This window comes from Rhineura floridana, chromosome 1 (assembly GCF_030035675.1).
Source record: "Rhineura floridana isolate rRhiFlo1 chromosome 1, rRhiFlo1.hap2, whole genome shotgun sequence".
Taxonomy (NCBI): Eukaryota; Metazoa; Chordata; class Lepidosauria; order Squamata; family Rhineuridae; genus Rhineura; species Rhineura floridana.
The window spans coordinates 87,729,274-87,752,432 of NC_084480.1; the positions used below are offsets into that span (position 1 = coordinate 87,729,274).

General features: G+C 42.9%; 1 protein-coding gene across 3 annotated transcripts in view; it reads left to right on the forward strand.

Moving 5' to 3' along the window:
* The first annotated feature begins 343 nt into the window (after nt 1-343).
* The window catches only part of ROR2 (receptor tyrosine kinase like orphan receptor 2), a 216,091-nt gene continuing 193,275 nt past the window's right edge, over nt 344-23,159 (forward strand). The window contains exon 1 of one of the 3 annotated variants that reach the window (XM_061625655.1): nt 344-825. In XM_061625655.1, coding sequence (XP_061481639.1) covers nt 756-825 — 70 coding nt within the window. In that variant the 5' untranslated portion in view covers nt 344-755. Of the gene's footprint in view, nt 826-1,303; nt 1,457-1,790; nt 1,871-23,159 lie in introns of those variants that run through there. The other 2 variants (XM_061625676.1, XM_061625665.1) reach the window with 2 other exon arrangements.

Below are 23,159 nucleotides of genomic sequence, written 5' to 3' on the forward strand. Positions count from 1 at the left end.
TCTTCCCTGGGAGCCTACATTTTCAGGCTAAACCATGGCTTGGCTTAGTGTGGTGGGTGAACCAGGCCACTGTCTGGCAGCGGCTCTTCAGGGTTTCACCCAGATGGCTTTCCCAGCGTTACCTGGAGATGCCAGGGATCGCACTTGGGACTTTCTATATGCAAAGCGTGTGCTCTACCACTGAACCTCGGCCCTTCCCCAGAGGGCATCCAGCGCCTCTCTTCTTTTCCCCCCTGCCTGGTGATGTGGGCCTTCTCTCCCGCCTCTCAGGGCGAGCCAACCAGCCCGCCCCCCAGTCAAGTCCCCCTTGCCCTCTTCTTCCTCCTCCCGCGGAGGGACACCGGAGGAGGAGCACTTCCCCGCCCCCTTCGTTTCGGGACGCCTGGCTGGCCGCTCGCTTGGGCCACCGCTGGCTGCGTGCTGAGGAGCAGCGGCTGCCTGGCCGGCGCGCCAAGTGAGGTGCGCGCCCACCAGGCAGACTCAAGGGCTCCCCCTTTCTTCCCGCAGGCAGCCTCCGCCGTGGCCAGTGTGGGGCGCGGAGTCCTCTCGGAGAAGGCGGAGCGGCAGCTTCTCCCTCTCTCCCGACTAGGAGCGAGCGCTGGTCGGGCAAACAAGCAGGAAGGCAGCATCCTTGGGAAACGCCAGCCGCCGCCGCCGCCGCCACCACCTTCTTAGCCAGGCGAAGAGGCAAGAGAGACCACAAAGGGCTCTTTGTGCGGTGGCCCCTTCGTCCTTCTTTCTTGGCCGGCGCCAGCATGGGGACAGGCAGAGCCACCTTCTTAGTCCTGCTGGCGGCGTCGGCGCTTCTTCCCCTCGGCGCTGCAGGTAAGGTTGAAGCGCCCCGAAGGCGAGTGGGGTGCCGTCCGTCTTGGCGCTTGAGCAGCAGCAGCTCCTTCGCCCCAGAAGAGGCCTGGGGACGGCGGGGCTAACAGCGCGTGCCCTCCTCTAGAGTCGCACTTTTGGGGTTGCGCTTCAGTCGGACGGCGGGCCGCTGCCTCTGAAGGCGAGTCAAACGAAAAGGCTTACTCTAGAGGAGCCCTCTTGAATTTGATACCGCGCGAGCGTCCATGTTGCTCCAGAGGAGTCCTGTTGCTGCCTAGAATGCCGGGGGCTCTCTGGATTCCAACTGAAGCCTCTCGGCTGCAAGGATTCCTCTAGAGTTGTCCTACAGACTTTGCCCCAAGAGGCGTGGAAAGCCAATTGTCCCCCAGGGAAGCCAGCATAGTACAGGGAGAAAAACGTGTTTTTTGCGCGAGAGTAGCCCTTTCGATGGCGCCGAAAGCCACTTCCTCCAAGGGAGCTCCGTTGCCCTTTGTAGAAAGCCCCGTTGAGGGGGCATCCGATGGCTCTAGAGTAGCCCTGACTGAGGATTTCTCACCTTGAGTCCATTTGCAGCCTTCGGCTGGAACTAAAAATGCTCGGAAACGTGCCTTTTCCCTATAAAACGGTTTTATAGGTAGGACTTGAACTCTTCTTACTCGCAAGTAAGCCGACCTGAGTTCAGCGGGGCGTGCTCCCAAGGAACCGTGCACAGATTAGCAATTTGAGGCTGCGAGAGATTCAGTGCCTCGCGAATAGTCTTGTTAGTTTACGTAAAGGATCGCGGTCGCATCTCATGGCAAATTGTACCTCCATGGCCTTACACGGGGAAACTGCCCTGGAAAGACTACTCAAGGCTACCCTCCTCCTTAAGCACTAAGTCAGTGCTGTTTCAAATACAGGAGATACGCATCCCCGTTGGGAGTTGTCCTGCACACCCCTTAATCTACAACATCTCAGCAGCGCCATCCTGGCCTCCTCTCCCTCCCTCCCCTCTTTTCAAACTCTTATTGTTAAACATAGAAATTTCGGAGTGTTCCTCGCAGAGAGGGTGAGAAAACGGGATGGGGAAAGTGAGTTTGGCATGGTGGTGGTTAGAGAAAGTTTTGGAAGACTTACGTGGCTCCGTCCAGCGTTGTCTTCCCACCCCGCCTCTTTAGGAGGCATGGTGAGGGGAGAGGAATCTGGGGAGGGGAGCAGGAAATAAGGGAAATCCCTCTTCTTTAATTACACAGTGTTTTGCAGGGGGTGGGGAGAGAACTTGTTTGGGATGCAGATTGCCTCTCTCTTTTTTGTGGGTGTTTCAAAGGAACCTGAGATGGCCAGAAAACCAACTCTGCGTGTTTCCCTTCCTCTTGCAGTGGCTGTACTATGTTGTGGTTTGGTGGAGTGTAGCCAGAGGCCGGCGGGGGAACAATCCTGGGGAAAAGGGTGTGTGGGTGTGAGCAGATGTGCTTGGGGGCTTGAGTTCTTCCTTTCTTCCCTCCTTCCCAGGAGTGTTTGTGTTTTTGGAGAGTCCCATTTCCTGTTACCTGGCTGACCTAACCCAGAAAGAAAGAGGAAAGGGTGAAGCCATGGAGATCAGGAAACATTAGGACTCGGTTCAACAAGCCTTGTGATTGTTTAGAGAGCCTGCATTCAAGCGGCCCTATTAACATCTGACCTTGCACACTGGCGGACGGATGGATGGGCAGACGGACTGCTGTTGAATTGTTGCCAGTTTGTCCCGCATCTCTCCCTCAACCCTACCAGCAGCAAGATTTATGGGAGTACTTTGGAGCTGGAGGAGCGGGGGAGTGTGTTGAGTGAATACGAGGCTAGTGGAAGACAAGACTTAACAGTCCTTGCAAAAGCAATGGCCTGATCTTGCATTTTATGTCCAGCTGTGGATTTGTGGTGCTTTTTTCTCAGGCAAGCTGAGCTAAGCTGGGCTTGCATTTTAGCCCCCACCCTATGCACTGGTAGCTTTAGGCTGCCTCTCTTTGATCCCTGGACTAAATCATGCAATGGCCAATTATGCCCTTGCTTACTATTTCCAGATAATTTTGGCTCCTCTTCACTCTGGCCCGATTTGCTCAGTAAGGGGAGCAAGATGATAAAGTTCTTCTTCCCCTAGACTCGAGTCATGCTTAATCACTTGGCTGTGGGGCCAGTGCAGCTTCCATTTGTTTTGTTTCATTATTTTTTTAAAATGGTGTTAACTTTGATTGCCTTGAAAAGGGAATCCACCCCCAATTGAAAAATAACAGGCCCAAACTGCCGATTAGAGAGGGCCTGTTAATCAGTTGCATGTTTAAAAGAATGTTTCTTCCTTTTGTTGAATGGTCTGATCCATTTACCTCTCCCCAGGAGGTGACAGATGCCTAGGGTGCCTGTTACTCAGCTCTGGAGTCCCATGGTCTTGCCATTTGTTGCTTTAGCATAGGGGCAGGAGATAACGTTTCTGACTTTATTTTTTGGGAGACTCTTATGGCTGCCTTAAAGGTCTTGGGTTAAGGCTGCACAATTAACAAGAGTTTTGCAAGTAGTAAGTACCCTGCACTTTTGTCCTGTTTTCCCCACACACATGCACATTGATCTCAGTTGGGGAGGTGGCCTTATTATTCACAGAGCTGAGAAAACAGGACTGAACACCCCACCCCCCAAAGGACTGGGAGATGGCTGCAAAATGATAGGGATTATTTATTTATTTAGACTCTATAAAAAGTAAGGGTGGCAGGCTTTCTCTGTTAGCTGGAGTTTCAGGCTCAATGTGAGATATAACCTTCCACCCCACCCCCATTTCCTTTCGACAGCTGGATCTGTTTTAGGGGGCCAGTACTGAAGGCACACAAGAGTCCCCCGCCCCTTGCTTCTCACTGTGAGAGGTTCTCCTTCCTTCTTTGACAGATTTCAGGCAGCTCCCTTCACTCAGTGTCATAATGGATCCTTGTTCTTTTAAACAAGAGTTACTTTTGCTCCGATAACTTAACTGACCTTTGTACTATTATGAATAAATACTGTATTCACTTTATACACTTTTCCTTAAAAAAACAATGGAGTATGACATCTTTGCAAAATACTGGAAATATTTTAATTGAGAAATAAGCAAAGCTGGGTGTCAACTTCCCCTTAGCTCATTTTCCTGTTTTCACCCCAAAGTGCCTAATTTTTCAAGAATCCCATGTCTCTTTCCTCTGCAAAAACATTCTCAATGTGAGATTCTAAAATGCTATTTCCAGGATAGTGGTCACAGGTTATTTACTGTGGAATGATCTGATTCTTAAAAAACATGTTGCACACTGTTTCATGTAGATATAGGTTGTTTGTTTTCTTATGGGTATAAAGTCTCTGTATGGGATGTGCTGGGATTTTGTACTTCAAAGGGACAAAGCGTGCCAGCCAAACTATTACTGAGTAGCACAGAAAATATCCACATATGTTTGTGGTTTACTTTGACAAAATAACTCTTGCTGTGACCAGCCTCTCAAAATTTCTGTCAGGGTAGATGCAATAAGTATGTGTGTGTTACCAGCCATGGGACACAGCCCAGTTTATACATTAATGGGGGTGGGCAGGACACTGCAGTAGCATGGTGGAGAAGTAGTGCAAGGCCTTCTTGCTGACCACATGGATAACTTTCTATGTGAGACGGGGCATCCAGGAATATGTCCAGTTGCACAGAGACCAGCTGGATAATTTTTCTGTCCCCTTCCTCATATTTGAGGGGGCTAAATTGCACAAACTGAGTCTCTGCACAATTGGAGGTTCTTGTGCAGGTTCCAGCAAACAGGATAGGCTATTTGCATGGGGATGCATGGTGGAGGAGTTTGAATTATACCTCCACCGTGGTATTGTAGCGATGATTCAAAATGATTGAATGAACTAGAGCTATGAGACTGGATAAGCAACGTAAATTTCATGTTTAATATTTATTTAGGGCTTTACCCTAAATAAACTGGGACTTAATATTTGATCCATAAATCCATGCATTGTACCTTCACTCCTTAACTGCAAAAAGGGGGGGGAAGTTAATTTTTTAATGCTAGGGAGAAAATGGGGTGCCTTTAAGTGATATTTATCATTGTTTGCTCAGAAATGCATTCCATTAACTTCTGTGGTATTTACCTATTCAGAATTGCAGTATAACATTCTGATCTTAAGTACTTTTAGTGTTTTCAGATGGGGGCTTAACATTGCAAATGAATAATTCAGTTATTTATTTATTTATTTATTATTTGTTTATTTGATTTATATCCCACCCTTTCTTCCAGTAGGAGCCCAGGTCAGCAAACAAAAGCACTAAAAACACTTTAAAACATCATAAAAACAGATTTAAAAATATATTAAAACACAACCACCATTAAAAACATGTTAAAACAAAACATCTTTAAAAACATTTTTAAAAAAGCTTTAAAAACATTTAAAAAACGAAGGTTTAAAAATATATTAAAAAGCAATTACAACACAGATGCAGACTGGAATAAGGTCTCTATTTAAAAGGCTTGTTGAAAGAGGAAGGTCTTCAGTAGGCGCGGAAAAGATAACAGAGATGGTGTCTGTCTAATATTTAAGGGGAGGAAATTCAAAAGGGTAGGTGTCACTGCACTAAAGGTCTGTTTCCTATGTTGTGCAGAACGGACCTCCTGATAAGATGGTATCTGCAGGAGGCCCTCACCTGCAGGGTGCAGTGATCAACTGGGTTTATAAGGGACAAGATGGTCTTTCAGGTATCCTGGTCCCAAGCTGTATTGGGCTTTATGCACCAAAACTACAACCTTGAACTTGGCCTGGTAGCTAATAGGTAGCCAATGCAATATTTTCAGTAGCAGTCTTGGTGCTGCATTTTGCACCAGCTGCAGCTTCTGGACCAACCTCAAGGGTAGCCCCACACAGATCACATTATAGTAATCCAATCTGGAGGTTACCAGTGCATGGACAACAATGGTCAGGCTATTCCTGTCCAGAAATGGCTGAAGCTGTCTTACCATCTGAAGCTGGTGAAAGGCACTCATAGCCACAAAGGTCACCTGGGCCTCTAGTGACAAAGATGGATCTAGGAGCACCCCCCAGACTACGGATCTGTTCTTTCAGAAGGAGTATGACCCCATCCAAAGCAGGCAACTGACCAATTATCTGAACTTGGGAACCACCAACCCACAGCTTCTCTGTCTTGCTAGGATTCAGATTCAGTTTATGGGCCCTCAACCAGCCCGCCGCCAAGTCCAGGCAGCTGTACAGGGCTTGCACAGCCTCTCCTGATTCAGATGTTACAGAGAAATAGAGCTGGGTATCATCAGCATACTGACACCTTGCCCCAAATCTCCAGATGACCACTCCCAAGGGCTTCATATAGATGTTAAACAGCATGGGGGACAAGATGGTACCCTATGGCACCCCACAGCACAATTGCCAGGGAGCCAAAATAGAACCACCCAATGCTATTCTCTGAAAATGATCCTGGAGACAGGATCAAATGGTTCGGAAACTGCAGCTTGTGCAAAATGCAGCGGCCAGATTGGTAACAGGGACCAGATGGTTCAAACACATAAAACCGATTCTGGCCCACTTGAACTGGCTGCCTGTATGTTTCTGAGCTTGATTAAAAGTGCTGTTTTTAACTTATAAAGCCTTACGCGGCTTGGGACCACAATACCTGATGGAACGCCTCTCCCGACATGAACCCACCCGTACACTACGCTCCACATCCAAGGCCCTCCTCCGGGTGCCTACTCCGAGGGAAGCTCAGAGGATGGCAACAAGGGAGAGGGCTTTCTCAGTGGTGGCCCCTAAATTATGGAATGATCTTTCTGACGAGGTGCGCCTGGTGCCAACACTTATCTTTTCGGTGCCATGTCAAGACTTTCCTCTTCTCCCGGGCATTTTAGCATGTGTTTTTTTTAAAAAAAATTTAAAAGTGTTTTTAAATTTGTATATTTGTTTTTAATGTTTTAATTGTTGTAAACCGCCCAGAGAGCTTTGGCTATGGGGCGGTGTACAAATGTAATAAATAAATAATAATAATAATAAAACAGTGCCTCCAATACCCATCTCACCGAGTCAGCCCAGAAGGATACCATGGTCAATGGTATCAAAAGCCACCGAGAAATGAAGTAAGAATAACAGGGTCACACTCTCCCTGTCCTTCTCCCGAAAAAGGTCATCCATCAGGGCTGGAACCACTCCCTCCCTCCCTCAACAATGCGTTGACCACACCATGGATCCACTCGGTCAAACCCTCTCGGCAAGCTTTAATAAGCCAAGAAGGGCAAGGGTCGAGAGGACATGTTGTTGGCCGCATTGTCACAAACAACTTGTCCACGTCATCAGGCCGCATCAACTGAAACCGATCCCAAGAAGTTGCAGCAGATGTTGCACTGGACACCTCACTGGGACATACAGTAGATGTGGATATGGTTTACTGGAAAAAGGTTTTTTTCCCATCAATTTATCCCATTTGCTTTGGAAATGGTAAATCTGGATTAAATGGGGGAAAATAAATGCTGGCATTTTGATGCCAAGAACATCTTTGTAAACACAGAAAAAAAATTACATGCATGAGGAGCACTAATCCAGCAATGAACACTTTACTGGAAGCAGTCTGATGTAAGCTCCCCTTTAGTCATACACACTAAGCCATATGGCAGCTGCTTCCCTACGGTGCAATCCTACATATGTGCGTGAACACCAAATGTATGTGTATGAATACTGCAACTACTTGGGTGGGGCTGATTGTGTGTTTCTTTCAAACCTAATAGGCAGCCTTCCCTCCTGATGGGGTGCCAGTCAGATCCCATGATCCATCCTATTTATTATACAATCACAAGAGTGGCTGTATACTATAGTCAGCATGGATTTTTTTGCGTTCTTCAATGTTAAATTGAAAATACCCCCATGCCATTCTGATGCTTCCCATAAGATCATTTCAAAACAAAACCTTACAAAACTTACAGTCCTGAACTCAGAAATGCTTGCTTAACAACCCTTTAAATTTTCATGGCGATACACAAAACAGTCAGAGAGAATCGAGAGTTCAAAGCGTAAAAAGAGAGAAAAACACCAGATCCCTTTTGGACTTTTTTCTATCATTGTTCTCATAATCTATTGAAATTAATTAAAAATCAGCCATGTTCATAGAGTACCTGTAATCCTATTACTGACCTTGCCCCATACACTGACCTTCATCGTCTGCAGTTTAAAAGTTAAAAAAAATGCCAGGGTGATTTTTAATTAATTTAAGAAATTTAGCATTGAAGTCAGTGATAAATTTGGGCATGCTCAGTAAGAACCAACTGTCAATGTTTTAGAAGCCAGACTCACAGCTGCTTGGCTTGCCTAATCGCGGCCACCCCCACACCAGACCTTTATTTCACTTTAGATAGTCATGGCTTCCCCCAAAGAATCCTGGGAAGTGTAGTTTGTGAAGGGTGCTGAGAGGAGACTCATTCCCCTGACACAGCTCCAGTGGCCAGAGTGGTTTAACAGTCAGCCGCTCTGATTGAAGCTCTGTGAGGGGAACTGTCAGTGCCCTTCACTAACTGCACTTCCCAGGATTCTTTGGGAGAAGCCATGACTGTCTAAAGTGAAATAAAGGCTTGGTGTGGATGTGGCCAGGGACAGCTTTGGTTTAAATTTGAGTGGGAGGCTACATGTGCCTCCTGTAGAATAAAAAGGTGGGGGAAAACCTGAAAAAGAACGATACTGTTAACAGTGTTTTCCTTTTGGAAAGGAAAGGGGCATCCCCTCTTCCCAGTGCCCACACATCCAATCTCCTCCCCTCTCTGCCCGCCCTCCCTGCCCCTCTCCCAGGTCAGTTTCACCTATCCTAAGCATGATTGCACAGGAGTAAATCCCACTGAACTCAAAAAGCATGCAAATAATCAAACCTGCCCTCTCCTCCCCTCCCTCCTATCCCCTCCCTATTGCCCCTTCCTTCCCCTTCCTTCACCCCTTCCCTCTCCCCCATGGTCAGTTTTACCTATCCTAGGACTATGACCTGGGAGACCAGGGTTTGAATTCCCACACAGCCATGAAGCTCACTGGGTGACCTTGGAGCAATCACTGCCTCTCAGCCTCAGAGGAAGGCAATGGTAAACCGTCTCTGAATACTGCTTACCATGAAAACCCTATTCATAGGGTCGCCATAAGTCAGAATCTACTTGAAGGCATCCCATTTAGCTCAATAAGCATGCAAATGATCACACCTCCCCTCCCCCTCCCCCTCCCATCATCTCCCTTTCACTCATTCCAATTCTCTTCTTCCCCCTCCCCCTCCTGCTGCTCCCTTCTCCCCTTCGTCCTTCCCTCTACTCTCCCCTCCCCCTTCTCCTCTCCCATGGTCAGTTTTACCTATCCCAGCCATGATTGCATGGGAGTAAATCCTACTGAACTCACTAAGCATGCAGATAATCAGACCTGCCTTTCCCCTCCTTTCCCTCTCCTCTCCCTTTCTCCTCCCTTTCTTCCAAGCTACACAAGAAGTGTATTGGAGTGTGAAAGACCAACCCAAATTGTGTTTGCATTTTTACAAATGTGTAAGGCAGCACAGTATCTCAGAGAGGAAGTCAGGTCTTCTGCTCCCTTGGTACATTCACTATAGGTGCCCAATTTTCCTGCTTTTTAAAGTTTTGATAGAAATATCTGTGGGCTATAGGTACGTTATTTAACCGCAAGGTTTTTTGCCTATTGGCTCAATGTGTGTGGGTATATGAAAGAGGCCTGACAGTGCAATCCTATGCTTGACTACTTTGAAGTGAGCATGTATAGGTTTGCTGCCCACATCTAATTAGATTCGGTGTGGTACTTGTCCTGTGTAAGTTTACTTGGAAGTGAGTGCTGCTGAGCCTACTTAAGCATCCTTAGTGGGAGGAAAATATCATTGAAATCGGTCCACTTGTATTCCAAGTAAACGTTCCTAGGTTCATTCAAATAAATGTGTTTGCGCTAGAAGAGTAAATTATCTTAAGTATAGCTTGTCTTTTTTCTCTCCATCCCCTCCCCCAACAGATTGTAGTAGAACGTATTTTAAAGTAGCAACTCTCATTTTTGATCTAATAGTTGTTTCTTGGAAATTTCAGACTTTTACAATGAAACACCAGTAATTTTAATGGGTTTACTCTAAGCATGACCAGATTGGGAACGAGGCTATAGGATTATAGCTGCAGTCCTATGCACATCTGAGAGCAAGTCCCACTAAAATTTGTTGAGCTTATTTCTGAGTAATGATGGTTATTGGATAAATTAACTGCATGAGTAGTGTCATTAGATTGTTATTCATCTAGGTTGTAATGCATTTTGCAAACTTCCAGGCCTTAATGTGAAAACATCTCACAAGTTACAAATATCTGTATCCTTTGCTTTACAGTTAAAATTTATAACGTTAGAATTTTAAATTTGGGCCAAGAAGCAGATAAGGCTTCCACTGAAAACAATTTTTCTCTGGTAATGTCCTGATTTTTTAAACAGCAGTTCTGTCACAAATGCTGGGAATTCACAATCTCTGGTCTTGTTTGGAAAGCATAGAAATGCAAGAGAGGGGGGGAGGAGAAATGAAGACTGACAAACCTGGCAGATTAATCCTATTTAGGTAGCTTTCAGTTGTTTGCAGGAAAGCTGATCCTACTTTGCTTTCTAAATACACTTCACTTTGGGCAAAGTGTTAATAGGATTGAGCATCAGTTGTATGTATGGAAGCAATTTGATTACTAATTACAAAATGAACATTTAAGTTCCGGGTGGTTAGGTTATTAAAATAGAAAAGGTTGTTTTTCCATGTGTCCAAGATGTGCTTCATAAAGTGTGTGCTTGATTTCAGGCCTCTTGCATATAGTTTGAACGCTGACTGCCAAGTTAAAGTTTGTATTCAATGAACTTAAGTTAGAAGCATGTATCACCTGAGATTCTATCATTATTGGTATGTAATTAAATGCCGGAAAAGTTTAATGTATTTCCCTCAGGGTCCTGAAAATTATAAATACAGCCAACAATTTAAAAAACAACAAAGTGCACATCTAGCCAGCTATGCATCATCTAGAATGTCTTTGTATTGCTATATGTTTATTGCATGTTTTAGTGTTACTTTTGGAAAATTTGATTACTCTTGTAGTAGGCTTCCTTTAAGGAAGAGGTGCAATTTAAGCTTGTTTGTTCTCTCTAGCATTGTTGCTTTATAAAAGGAAGCTGTCATTAAGCGCTGTATGTCTGGAAAGTATGCAAGTGCCCAAGTCTTCTAATCCAGTGAGTACAAACTACTTAGGGCTTCAAAGAAAAGGAATGACAGGCTTTTGCTGCAGTGAAAGAAGAAGCAAAGCATTGTTTGTTAATCCTGTTTTTTATTGTTATTTAGACTGCTGGCTCCTGTAACATACCCTGTAGCCAATTGGGACAAATAGCAATTTGACATAAATGATTGTCTTTCCTTTGTATTTTGACTGAATCATCTGAGAGGTTTGAAGTTAAAGGCTCCTTCCCAGTTTAAACTGCCTTTATTTTGCAGAGAGTTTTAGTCCAAAACAGCTGGTGGGCAGGGGTTGGTGAAGACTAATTTAGCCTTTTATATTTTGTGTTTTAAAAAATAACATGTAATTTTAAACTGTGAAGTTTTCTGAGGTACCCTTACTTCAAAGTGAAATCTGAAGCATATACAAAGTTATTAGATCTTCCAAAGAAAACATGCACTTCTGCGATGTTATTTAATGTTCCATTTTGCAATTTGTAAATAGGTGACTAGAAAGACACCAACTTTCATGCTTTGATACGTTTCATTCTTGTAAGCTGCTTTGAGGTCCTTTCAGCCGTTGGAAAAAACAGTATCCAGATATAAAATCAAATCAAATCTCCTACTCTGTTGCATATATGAAAGATAAATTAACTTAATTCACAAAATAAGTTCAGTGAATTCATGTGAACATTCACTGAGAGCTATTTCAATTGTGTGGACAAAAAAATCCACCCTGATTCACATTTTTTGATGTATCTATATGACAAATTAAGATTTTAAAATAAACGTAACCAACTAGCCCAATGTGATGAACTGGAACAAAAGGATTCCGTGAGACAATAGCAAGATGGGGAGTTAATGGGGAGAGATCATTATTTGTTCAATTTTTTCTAATCTTTTTGAAGAAAAAGATCTTCAAGAAAGGGTTTTGCCCCTTTCTGAATAAGGCACAGCAGAAAAGAAAGCACTACTAAATTATTTGACTGCTTTGATCATCAGAGATTGGTTGGGCAAGAGGCATCTCCAACGTGGACAGTGTTTTCCCACTTCTTGGCTCTTTTTTTCTAATGCTGTAAACTAGCTTTCTTTCTGCACTGCAGCTCATTCCCTGCCAGCTGGCTTCAGAAGGTGGCAAAGCTAGGCATTTTCTGGCGTCCTGACTGGGCAAACTGGGTTGTTATTTTCCCTTGGCATGGGGTGCCCAAGAAGGTTATAGGCAGCATGAGAGCATTTTCATTTTGCATGTTCTGCTGCTTTTCAGGAGCTAATGGAGCCCCCCCCCCACAATCTTGTAGGTTCCTTACTCCCTTTTCAATGGTGAGCTTTTTATGGAACTGGAGAGGTATCACATTTTAAATGGAATCTTGTGAGTAGCCTAGCAACAGAAAGATAGAACTCATTATTGCTTACAGATGCAAAGGATGGAAGTAAGCAAAACTATAATAAAAACAGGATATTGGGATATTAAGGAAACAAGACTAAAAGATTTCCTTCTATAGACATAAATTTTATTATTTATTTATAAAAGTATTTCTGTACTGCCATATCATAATATGTCAGGGTGGTATACAACATAAACACCTAAAACAATGCAGATAATCATTAAAGTAACTGACTAATTAAAAAAAACTAGCTGCAAAGGTGTGTCAGCATAAAAAGTCTTCAAGAGATGCCTGAAAGTCAAAAGCGAGGATGCCTGCTGAATTTCTGTTGGAAGAGCATTCCACAGTGTTGGACTGACAACACTAAAAGCTAAGATGATGCATGGCATGGAGACAGTGGATAGAGAAAAGTTTCTCTCTCTCATAACACTAGAACTTGTGGACATTCAATGAAGCTCATATTTGGAAGACTGAAAACAGACAAAAGAAAATACTTCTTCACATAGCACATAATTAAACTATGGAATTTGTTCCCACAAGAGGCAGCAATGGGCACCAACCTGGATGCCTTTAAAAGAGGATTAGACAAATTCATGGAAGATAAGGCTATCAGTGGCTACTAGCCATGATGGCTCTGCTCTGCTTCCATAGGTGGAGGCAATATGCTTCTGAATACCAATTGCTGGAAACCACAGGAAGGGAGAATGCTCTTTGCTCTCAAGTCCTACTTCTCATGGGCGACTGGTTGGCCATTACCAGAATAGGATGATGGATGAGATGGGCTATTGGCCTGATCCAGCAGGCTCTTTTTATGTTCGTAAATGCCAGACTTCTAGTTGAGGCCAATCTGGCCTCTGTAACACAGGGGACAACTAACAGCACTCCTCCAGATGATCTCAATATCAGGATGGGATATAAAGGTTCAGGTAGTCCTTACCCCAGATGTTGGTATAAAGAAGAACCTTTAATCTGGCCCGGGCAGCCAATGAAGATGTTTTAACAAATGTATCACATACTGTCAGCCATGCATCCCTGTCAGCAGTCTAGCCACTGCACTCTGCATCAGCTGAAGTTTCCAGACCAATCCCAAAGGCAGCCCCACATACAGCGCATTACAGTAATGTAGTCTTGAGGTTACCAGTGCATGGACTACAGTGGCCAAGTGATCCTGATCCAGATATAGTCGTAGCTGATGTATCAGACAAAGCTGGTTAAAGGAACTCCTAACCACAGAGGTCACTTGAGCCTCTAATGACAAAGATATACCCAGAAGTACCCACAAGTTAAATACCTGCTGCCTTAGAGGGAGTGCATCCCTATCTAGAACAGGCAACTCATCTATCTTCTGGACACAGGAACCACCTACCCACAGAGCCCCTATCTTCCCAGGGTTCAAACTCTGTTTAATGCCCCTGTTGGGTTCAAATTTAAAAACCCCTCCCCTCCCAGGAAGGGTGAGCTAGCGCACACCTCAGCCCTGAATAGAAGTGCAAGCTTTAGCAATTTAGTTTACCTGTTAGTGGTTCAGCCAGATACCAAAATAAAGCAACACAGAAACTGCTTGATCAAGAGGGATCTCTGCTCTGCACAGACAGAAGTCTGTCAGGTCAGAGAACAACGTTTATTAATTAAAGCATCCTTTATATAGGGTTTCATAAAGCAAACAAGATACAATATTATTAAAATCATAAGATGGGAACACAATATTACAGAGATAAGTAAGCGCATTTGTTCATTGTTGCATTTCTTTTGATTCTAAGAAAGCGAGAGTTTTGATAAAGGATTCATACACTTGTCAGTCTGAGGAAAACTTTGTTTTGAGATTAGAGCGCTAAAAGACAGGGAAAGGAGCAGATTGACACCAAAAGAGATAAAGATGTTACTAATGTGCCTATACAATTTACTAGCTCAGCAGTATGACGTAAATCTTATGGATACAATTGTAGTAAGATATTTTGAGAATGCTTCTTGCTTGTGCTGGATTAGCTACAATATTACAGGGTGTGTATAGTGTTTTAAGACAGAGAGAAATAACAACATCTAGAGTGGATACATTTTATCTCATTTTTACAGAAATGTTACAGTCTGAGAGGCGCCTTAAGCTTTTGGTTCTCACGAAGAAAAATGAAGCTTAGAATAGTTGTCCTTCCCATCCTCTCTAAGTCCCATAATTCACTGCAACACTGGTTCTGACAATAATGTACGTCTCTTAACAACTCTTGGGGTCTAGGGAATGATTTTTACCTAACACCCCTCATCCAGTCCACTACCTAGGGCTTGTGCAACCTCTCCTTTTTCAAATGTTAATGGTGAAAATAGACCTGTGTGTCATCAACTTACTGATGGCACCATGCTCCAAAACACCTAATGACTGCTTCCAATGGCTTCATATAGATGTTAAATAACATTGGGGACAAAATGGTGCACTGTAGAACCCAATAGCACAAGTGCCAGGAGATAAAAAAGTACTCCCCCAATCCTACTCTCTGGATTTGAGTGTGCAGGTAGGAAAAGAATAACTGTAATAAAGCACCTCAGTTGATCCAGTAGGAAACCATGGTCAGGGTATTAAACACTGCTGAGAGATCAAATGACAGTGATAGGGCACACTTCCACTGTCCCTCTCCCAGTACAGGTCATTCATCAGGACAATCAAGGCTGATTTAGTCCCTATACCAGATCTAAACCCAGATTGAAGTGGATCCAGATAACTGGTGCCATCCAGGAGTACTTAAAGCTGCTCTGCCACCACCCTCTCCACCACCTTCTCCATAAAAGGGGCATTGGCAACTGGCCAGTAGTTATTACTCACCAGTGGATCCAGGATGGAATTTTTAAGGAGTGGCCATACCACTGCCTATTTAAGGGCAGCTGTCACCAAGCCATCATGCAACGATGTGTTCAGAACACTCAGGACTCACTTGGCCTCTCATCCCACTTTGGCTTTATAGTTCATTCTTCACAGCTTAATCCTTTTAGTGTGCCTGATTTGTCAGTTTGCCTGGAGATTTTGCTAAAGCAGCATTTTAAAATACATTAGTGAAGTCGTATGCCAGACAAAGACTGCATATTATGAGCAGAAATAGCTACTTGCCTGCTCACCTATGGCAGATAAGAATTCCCTATAGTCATGGATATTTTTTTAATCAGAAAAAAGTTGGTTCATTCTCCCAACTCCCACCCCACTTTAATATGTGGATAAGTCAGTGAAGATTGCTCTATAAAACAAAGTGGGGTGGCTTTATTCTAAACCATCCAATAACACATCGTGGAAGAGAAACTCTTTATATGCACATTTGACAACAGGCACATGGCTGGCCCTGCACTATTTAACTTTGGCACACTAGGCAGAGGTCAGTAGATAATGACTGGTAATTCTCTCTCTCTCCCCCCCCCCAGGACAGAGAGCAATAATATATCTTGTGTTGGCCTAGCTTCAGGTGATGTAGGAGTATGCAAGATTCTTTAGGTCATAGGATTTGTGCCTGCCTTTAGTTACATGGAATTCAAAAGCTTGCATAACCTGCACCAACAAACTACCAAAAACATCCCCTAACAGCTGTAGCTTAAATATTTTCTTCAGTAGCTTCAGATAGTGCTGTTTGTTGTGCTAGAGTATTTTAAGCCATTCAGTAACAGTTCATCTGGTAAGTATTATTTCACAGTGAAGTGGCTGCTCTAACTAAATTTTCTTGCTTTTTCTAGTTTAATGCTCTGACATTATTTTTCTATACTTTTGTGTATTTAACTAGAAGGGTTTGCATGCTGCGTAAAGAAAAGATAAATTTAACCATGGTTCTGCAGCAGGTTAGAGTTGGGATTAATTGAGTGTGAAAGTTAACTTTTCAATACAGGCTGTCTAACTGTCTAACTGAATCATAAAACTATCCCAGATTTGTTTGTGCATTGTGAAGATAATGCAAAATGTTTTTCAGGTTCAGAACAATTATTGTGCAAGTAGCTAACAGATATTTTTAAAAGCTTGTTCAAATTAAAACTGCATGAAATGAATTCAGGCTTTTCTCAGAGGGGCTTCTGGGCATGTGAAGATCTCTCAACAAACTTAAGGATGTTGGGCCTCTTGTCTGTGATAAGCTAGTTGTGTTGACTGTACTTGCCCATGAGTGTACCACCCACAAGTGTACCATTTTTGGATGGTTACATCTCAGTGTAATAAGCTGAAGTAGGGATTAGCCTTTTGGTTGGATATGCAACCGATTGGTCCCTTTCGTGAACTAACAAACTGGGAAGCTTCTAAATTACAGTACTTTACCGTTTTGCCCAGACTAGGAAACTGTGATTGATAGCTTCAGAACAAGCCAAGATATTGTACCATGGATTGAAGTTCTCCTAACATCCAACATGTTCCAAAGTTGTTAACCATGGTTTACCATTTTGGACAAAATGGGAAACTATAATTAAGGAAATACTTCCTGGTTAGTTTCCTGACTCACGCAAAAAGAAGAGTCAAGGGGATGTGTTTGCTCAAAAGGCTGGTTCATATCTTGACTTATTAAGCTGAGGTAGAATTGTCTGACCACTACTGCTGTGTGCATCTGGTAAATAGAAATGTTCCAATACTGGTTTGTGAATAGTGCAATTTTAGATGTATTTCAAATTTTTAAAAAAATGTATATCCACCCTTCCTCCCAGAAGGAGCCAACAGTGGCAAATAAACTACAAAACACTAAAAACATCTACAAAAATCTTAAAAACAAAACATATTTAAAACAAAACATCTAATTTTTTTTAAAAAAAATGTCTTTAAAAATATCCCCCAAACAATTACAATACAGATGCATACTGGGATAAGGTCTCTACTTAAAAGTCTTGTTGAAACAGGCAGGTTTTCAGTAGGAGCCGAAAAGACAACAGAGACAGTGCCTGTCTAATATTTCAAGGAAGGGAATTTCAAAGGATAGGTGGCATAACACTAAAAGTCTGCTTCCTATGTTGTGCAGAATGAACCTCCTGATGAGATGGTATCTGCAGGAGACCCTTGCCTGCAGAGTGCAGTGATCGACTGGGTATATAAGGGGTAAAATGATCTTTCAGGTATCTTGGTCCCAAGCGGTATAGGCCTTTATACCTAAAACCAACACTTTGAAGTTGGCCCAGTATCTAATGCGCAGCCAACACAATTCTTTCAGCATCAAGGTAATATGTTGGCAATGTCCTGCCCCAGTGAGCAGTTGTGCTGTTGCATTTTGCACTGGCTGCAAGGGCAACATAGAGCGCATTCCAGTAATCCAGCCCGGAGGTTACCAGTGCATGGACAACAGTGGTCAGGCTATCCAGTCCAGAAATGACTGCAGCTGTCTTACCAGCCAAAGCTGGTAAAAGGCACTCCTAGCCAATGAGATCACCTGGGCCTCTAGTGACAAAGATGGATCCAGGAGCACCCACAGACCATGGACCTGCTCTTCCTGAAGGAGTACGACCCCTTCCAAAGCAGGCAACTGACCAATTACCTGGACTCAGGAACCACCTAGCACAGCATGTCAGTCTTGCTAGGACTCAGAGTTGGTTTATTGGCCCTCATCCAGCCCACCGCCAAGTCCAGGCACTGATCCAGGGCTTGCACAGCCTCCCCTGAGAAATAACTCCACTGAGCTTAATAGGATCTAGTCAGAATTTAAAAAATGCATGAACCAGTGGACCCTGCATTTATACCATAGATAAGATATAGATGTTATGTAATGCCTTTTTCATTGCCTGTTAGAGCTGGCTTCTGCCATGTCTGGAGGCAAGGCCCTAGAACAGAAGAGAAAGTTTGATGCTGTGTGTGGTAGAACTGTGACAAAAACCAGGAGCAACAGCAGAGTTTCAGTTTTGCTCAGACCAAGCAGCAAGCGGTCAAGCTTTGTCACATGACTTGCTGTGGTCTGTTGCTGCTTTTGATGCCCCTTTTCTACTCTGGTTTGCCATCTTGCAGCTTCCTGCTTTGGCCAGAGCTGTGTGGCAGGGTTGAATCTCTGCCGGATATCTCTTAGGTTGTGGGTTCAGGATCCATTGTAAGTTTGAATCCTGACATTGCCCTAACGTACTTGCCCCAGCCGTTAATTCTCCCCCTTATATGTGTTGGGGGCTGAATGTCTGCAGCTGGGAACTGGGCTCTAAATCATGCAGGGAGCCTATCTGAGTAAAGCTGGCTCCCTTTGTTTGTTTGCTTGTTTGTTTATAATCTGCACTTTTATAATGATTTATCAAGATGGAATGTAACATATAAGAAAAATCAGTAAAAACAACAATAAAACATCATTAAAAATATCAGACATTCAGCCTCCAATGGCAGGAGAGTTTTAGGAATGGTAATGGCAATTGTGTGTGCATGAGGGCGAGCAATAGGATTGTCTCTGTGTTCTCCCCCTTGTGTAATGGTAATTGTGTGTGTGGAGGGGGAGAATGAATGAATAGGTTCTTGAGTTGACAGTTGTAGTAAAGTCTCACTCTCTATAGTGACCCTGGAAGATTTGTTTCCTGGGTAGCTGCATCCAGGTGTGAAGTAAAGATGTTTGTTTCAGTCTGCATCGCTTTGCACTTACAATGACCCTTGCTGCCATTTGCTGTCTAGTCACTAAGTTTGGAGAGAACCTTTTGAAGCTCTTTGATTTCACTATTTTGAATGATTTAGTGTCATCTGCCAACTTGGGCTACCTCATAGCACACCTCTTAATTCATATAATTAATTAGTTAAACAGGGCAGGTCCCATAGAAATGTTTACAAACCCAATATTTTACAGGAAAGTGTGTATGTGTATGTGAGTCCTCCTAGTGCTTTTTATCTTTCAACTGAAAGGATTGTTTTCTGCTAATTCTGAGTTAGTCATGTCAGATGCTTGACTGACTTGTTAAGTAGAGACTGCCAAATTGTACTGAAATGTATGCTGGAAGAATATCCAAAAAGGACTGGAATTTTGCCATCCACTGGATGTCTTTAATTGAAAACCATGACTTGGAATCAAGCTATGGGTCTGCATAGGTAAAAGGACAAGTACTTTTATTTATACTACTTTGTCATTGTCCTCCCTCATTGTTCTTTTTTTTTAAAGTGTCATGGTTTACATTATGTTAAGGGGGTCCAGCAGTTAGTTCAGTTGATTTGACAATCTGTTTTATGATGAAGGGCTATGCACCAGTAATAGTTGGTGGTTAACAATGTATTTGTAAAGTGATAAGATTTCTCTGCTCTCTGGTCAGTTTAATCTCTAGAATGGAGCAGAAAAAGTTATTTGCTAGTTGAAGCTCAGAGAAGCTTTAAAGTATGCATCAAGACAAAAAACTATTATTTTAGAAGTTCATTTATTTAAGTGCTCAGAGCTATTGTCAGTTAACCCTTTACACAGGAAAAATTAAATCTTTTGAACTATAAATTATCACACATGGCTGTCTCCCAGCAAGTTTCTAATTTAGAATTTAGAATTAATTTTATTTTTACTCTTTATGCATTTGAAAATGTTCAACTGAGCTTATCCAAACCAGTTTAAATTGATTTTGAGAGAGTCTATATTGCAAAGGGCTTCAGAAAATTATATAAATAAAATATACTTCTTTGAATTTCTGTTATGTTAAGGGCTGGTTTAGATAGTGGTGAAGATAAAAATACTTTTCATGCAGTAGGTATGTGGTAGTATACAGTACATTGCCTTAGACCTGCATAGACAACTGTACAAACGTACATTGGTGTGTGATTATTTACTCTTGTGTGATCATTTTGCATCTTCCTTCCCCAACATAGTCACTTGTGCAAAGCTGAAAGTCGTCAGGGTGCTAAGCAGTGTTTCATTGAGGATAATCTTAGAAGATGTTTTGATAGCTTTTTTTTAAGTAACGTTTTTGAAGATGTTTTGTTTTAATGCATTTTAAAGTTTGTTTTTATGATTTTTTAATGTTTTTAATGCTTTTGTTTGCCACCCTGGGCTCTTGCTGGGAGGAAGGGTGGGATATAAATCTAATAATAACAGCAGCAGCAGCAGCAGCAGCAACAACAACAATATGAAATGGTAGTTATCTGGTAAATGGCAAGGTCTAGTTAGCACAAATGGCAAGTTCTAAGTAGCACAAATGAGGTTCTAGGTAGCAGGGAATTGTCAGGATGTATTGGACCCTGGGAAAAATATTAGGGAAGTGAACTACTGCTTTGACAGTTGTGAGGACTTAATAGAAATCCTAAACTGTAAGTAGGGTCTGATCAGTGTCCGGGCTCTACTACTCAGCTGAGCACTTCCTTCAATGTGTGCTTTTTAGTGTTACTGGTTAGTGTTACTGTCTGTCTTCTAACCGGATTGGTAAACTGAGGGCATCTAAGAAAGTGGCAGAGCTATATTTAGGTTTTTGCATGAAAATTGCAAGCCCTGGCCCAAATGGAAGAGGCAGATGCGAAATTCTTCTTCTGGCCATGAGTTACTTTTACTTGGATTGGGCTTCAGCCAGTTTAGGGGAATGTGGAGTCCTGGTGACAGATGCCTGAGCCACATTTGTAAATGTCCCCTCTTTCAGTTACTGTCTGACATATCTGAGGCCTGGGATGCAACAAGATGAAATTACAGGCTTTTGAAGTATTGCACGTATCGCTTCACATGTGTACATTCAATACATGTATCACTTCCAAGATGGCAATCATATCATGTAAAATATTTCATCAGTGTCTGGATTGGCTCACGGTCAGACAACTGTCAGCTTAGAACTAGATTTTACAAATGATTTTGTTGCTTATAGTTGCATAACAACATTTAACCACAAAAAGGTTGGTTTGTTTTCAGTATGGATCCCTTCAAGGACTCCTGCTGTATTCTGGCAGCAAAAATGTGGAACCCATCAAATTTTTAATTTGAAATGGTTTCACAGCTCTTTATTTTACTGTTAAGATACGAAACATCCATTGTTAATCATTTTGTTTGTGGTCTCATTTAATATTAGTGTTGGGCTTTGACCATGACATTTCTGACTAAGAGATGGAAAGGTTTGGATAATGGTTCCCATTTGGATTGAAATAAATGACTGGTGCCATTTCTGTGTTTGGTGAGTGGCTGTGGTTTAAACAAATCATAATAGGGTTGTATCTTTAAAATGCTATGTATTTCAAGTCCCATTTGGTCATTGAGGTGTCCACCTGTCTTTAGTCTTTATCCACTACAAAAAAACATTGTGTAGTAACTGTTATTATTGGCCCCAGAGCCCCCTTCATTATCAGTCCCAAAATATCCCCCCCACCTCTTTCAGTCACATACACAAATGTGCAGCCCAGACGTTAGAATTCTATCAGGACTTTAATGTGTATTTCTTGCTTCAGTCCTATGGCATTAGCAGACTTCTCCATGAGATGAAAGTTGTATTATTTCCAGTGAAACCAAACAGTTCAGTCTGTGCAATAAAGCATTTTTTGGGTGGTCTGCTCATATGAGAAAATATGAGAAACTGATTATGAAAGTATTGCAGTTTGGAATGGGGAAAGATGGGGAGATTGTTGGTAATTAGCCCTATTCATCTTGTGAGAATATATGTATTGGGAAAGGATTTGCTTAATTCAGTGTAGTTAGCACTCAAAGCATGTTTCAAGCACCCAGTATTCTGAGATATCTTTCTGAGGGGAGCTTTATATGTGACTATGCCTTAGGTCAAGGGTGGGGAACCTTTTCTGACTGGTGGGCCAGATCTTGATCTCCCCATACCTGGAGAGCCAAACTTGACAGGTGGATGGGGCCACTCACCTGCCAGTCACCTGATGTGCTTTGAAGCCCTGACTGTTGGGACTTCAAAGTGCAGTGTGGGGCTGTTGAAAGCCCTTTTGCAAACAGCCCCACACTGGTCTTGTAATCTCAAAACCTAGAAGTTCAAAGAGCAGCGCAGGGCTGTTTTAAGAAGGACTTTCTAACAGCCTTGTGCTGAGCTTTGGCTGTGCATGTCTGTTCCCAGCAGGGGGATAGGTGTACACAGCCAACCTTAGCAGGAGTTAACCCCTGCACATCAGCTGAAGAGTATGGGGGGGCAGGGTTTGTCCTGTGTGTGCCAATTCCCAGCAGGGGAACTGGTGTGCACAGCCAACACAGAATCAATCCCCACCCCACCCATCTGCTGATGTCATTCCCATCGGAGTGATGTCAGCTGATTGGAAGGTGGATGTGGTTTTTAAAAATGAGATTGAGCCAGCATTAACCCCCTGGAGGGTCGGAGCTTCCCATCTTTGTCTTAGGTTGATAAAACTGCTTGTAGAAAAACTACATATGAATTGACACTAATAACTGTGATGTGTGCCATCTCAGCTTCCCACTTAGTTAAGTAGAAATGCTTGCTCTTGTGACACATTATGGTATAATGCTCTCCTCATAGAAGAAACGTTTGTGGAGAAAGTTTTGTGAAGGGGTCCTGAGCAGTTTGTTGACGCATATATTGTTTGACATGGCCTAGAGCTCTACAGGCTTTTATTTCTGTGCTTAGTCTCACCAAAATCATTGTGGTAATGAACTGAAGGAAGAAGCCCATGGCATGAGACTCTCTATTGGAGATCCAGTCTAGATGACTTAGAATGAATTTGGAGTCAGTAAAGCCCCATCTGCCCCCACATCCTCCCCCCTCCCCAAACACTTCCAAAAGTCTTTGAAGACTTTTCTTGTCTCTGTGATGCACCAAGAGAAATAAAATAGCAGCCATGGTTGTCCTCTGTTTCCTGGTAACATGTACTAGAGTTTTGGCTGCAGTAGCTGTGTTTTCCATGCATTGTGATAACTGGTTTGCCACTTATCTACCTTACTTCTCACTTT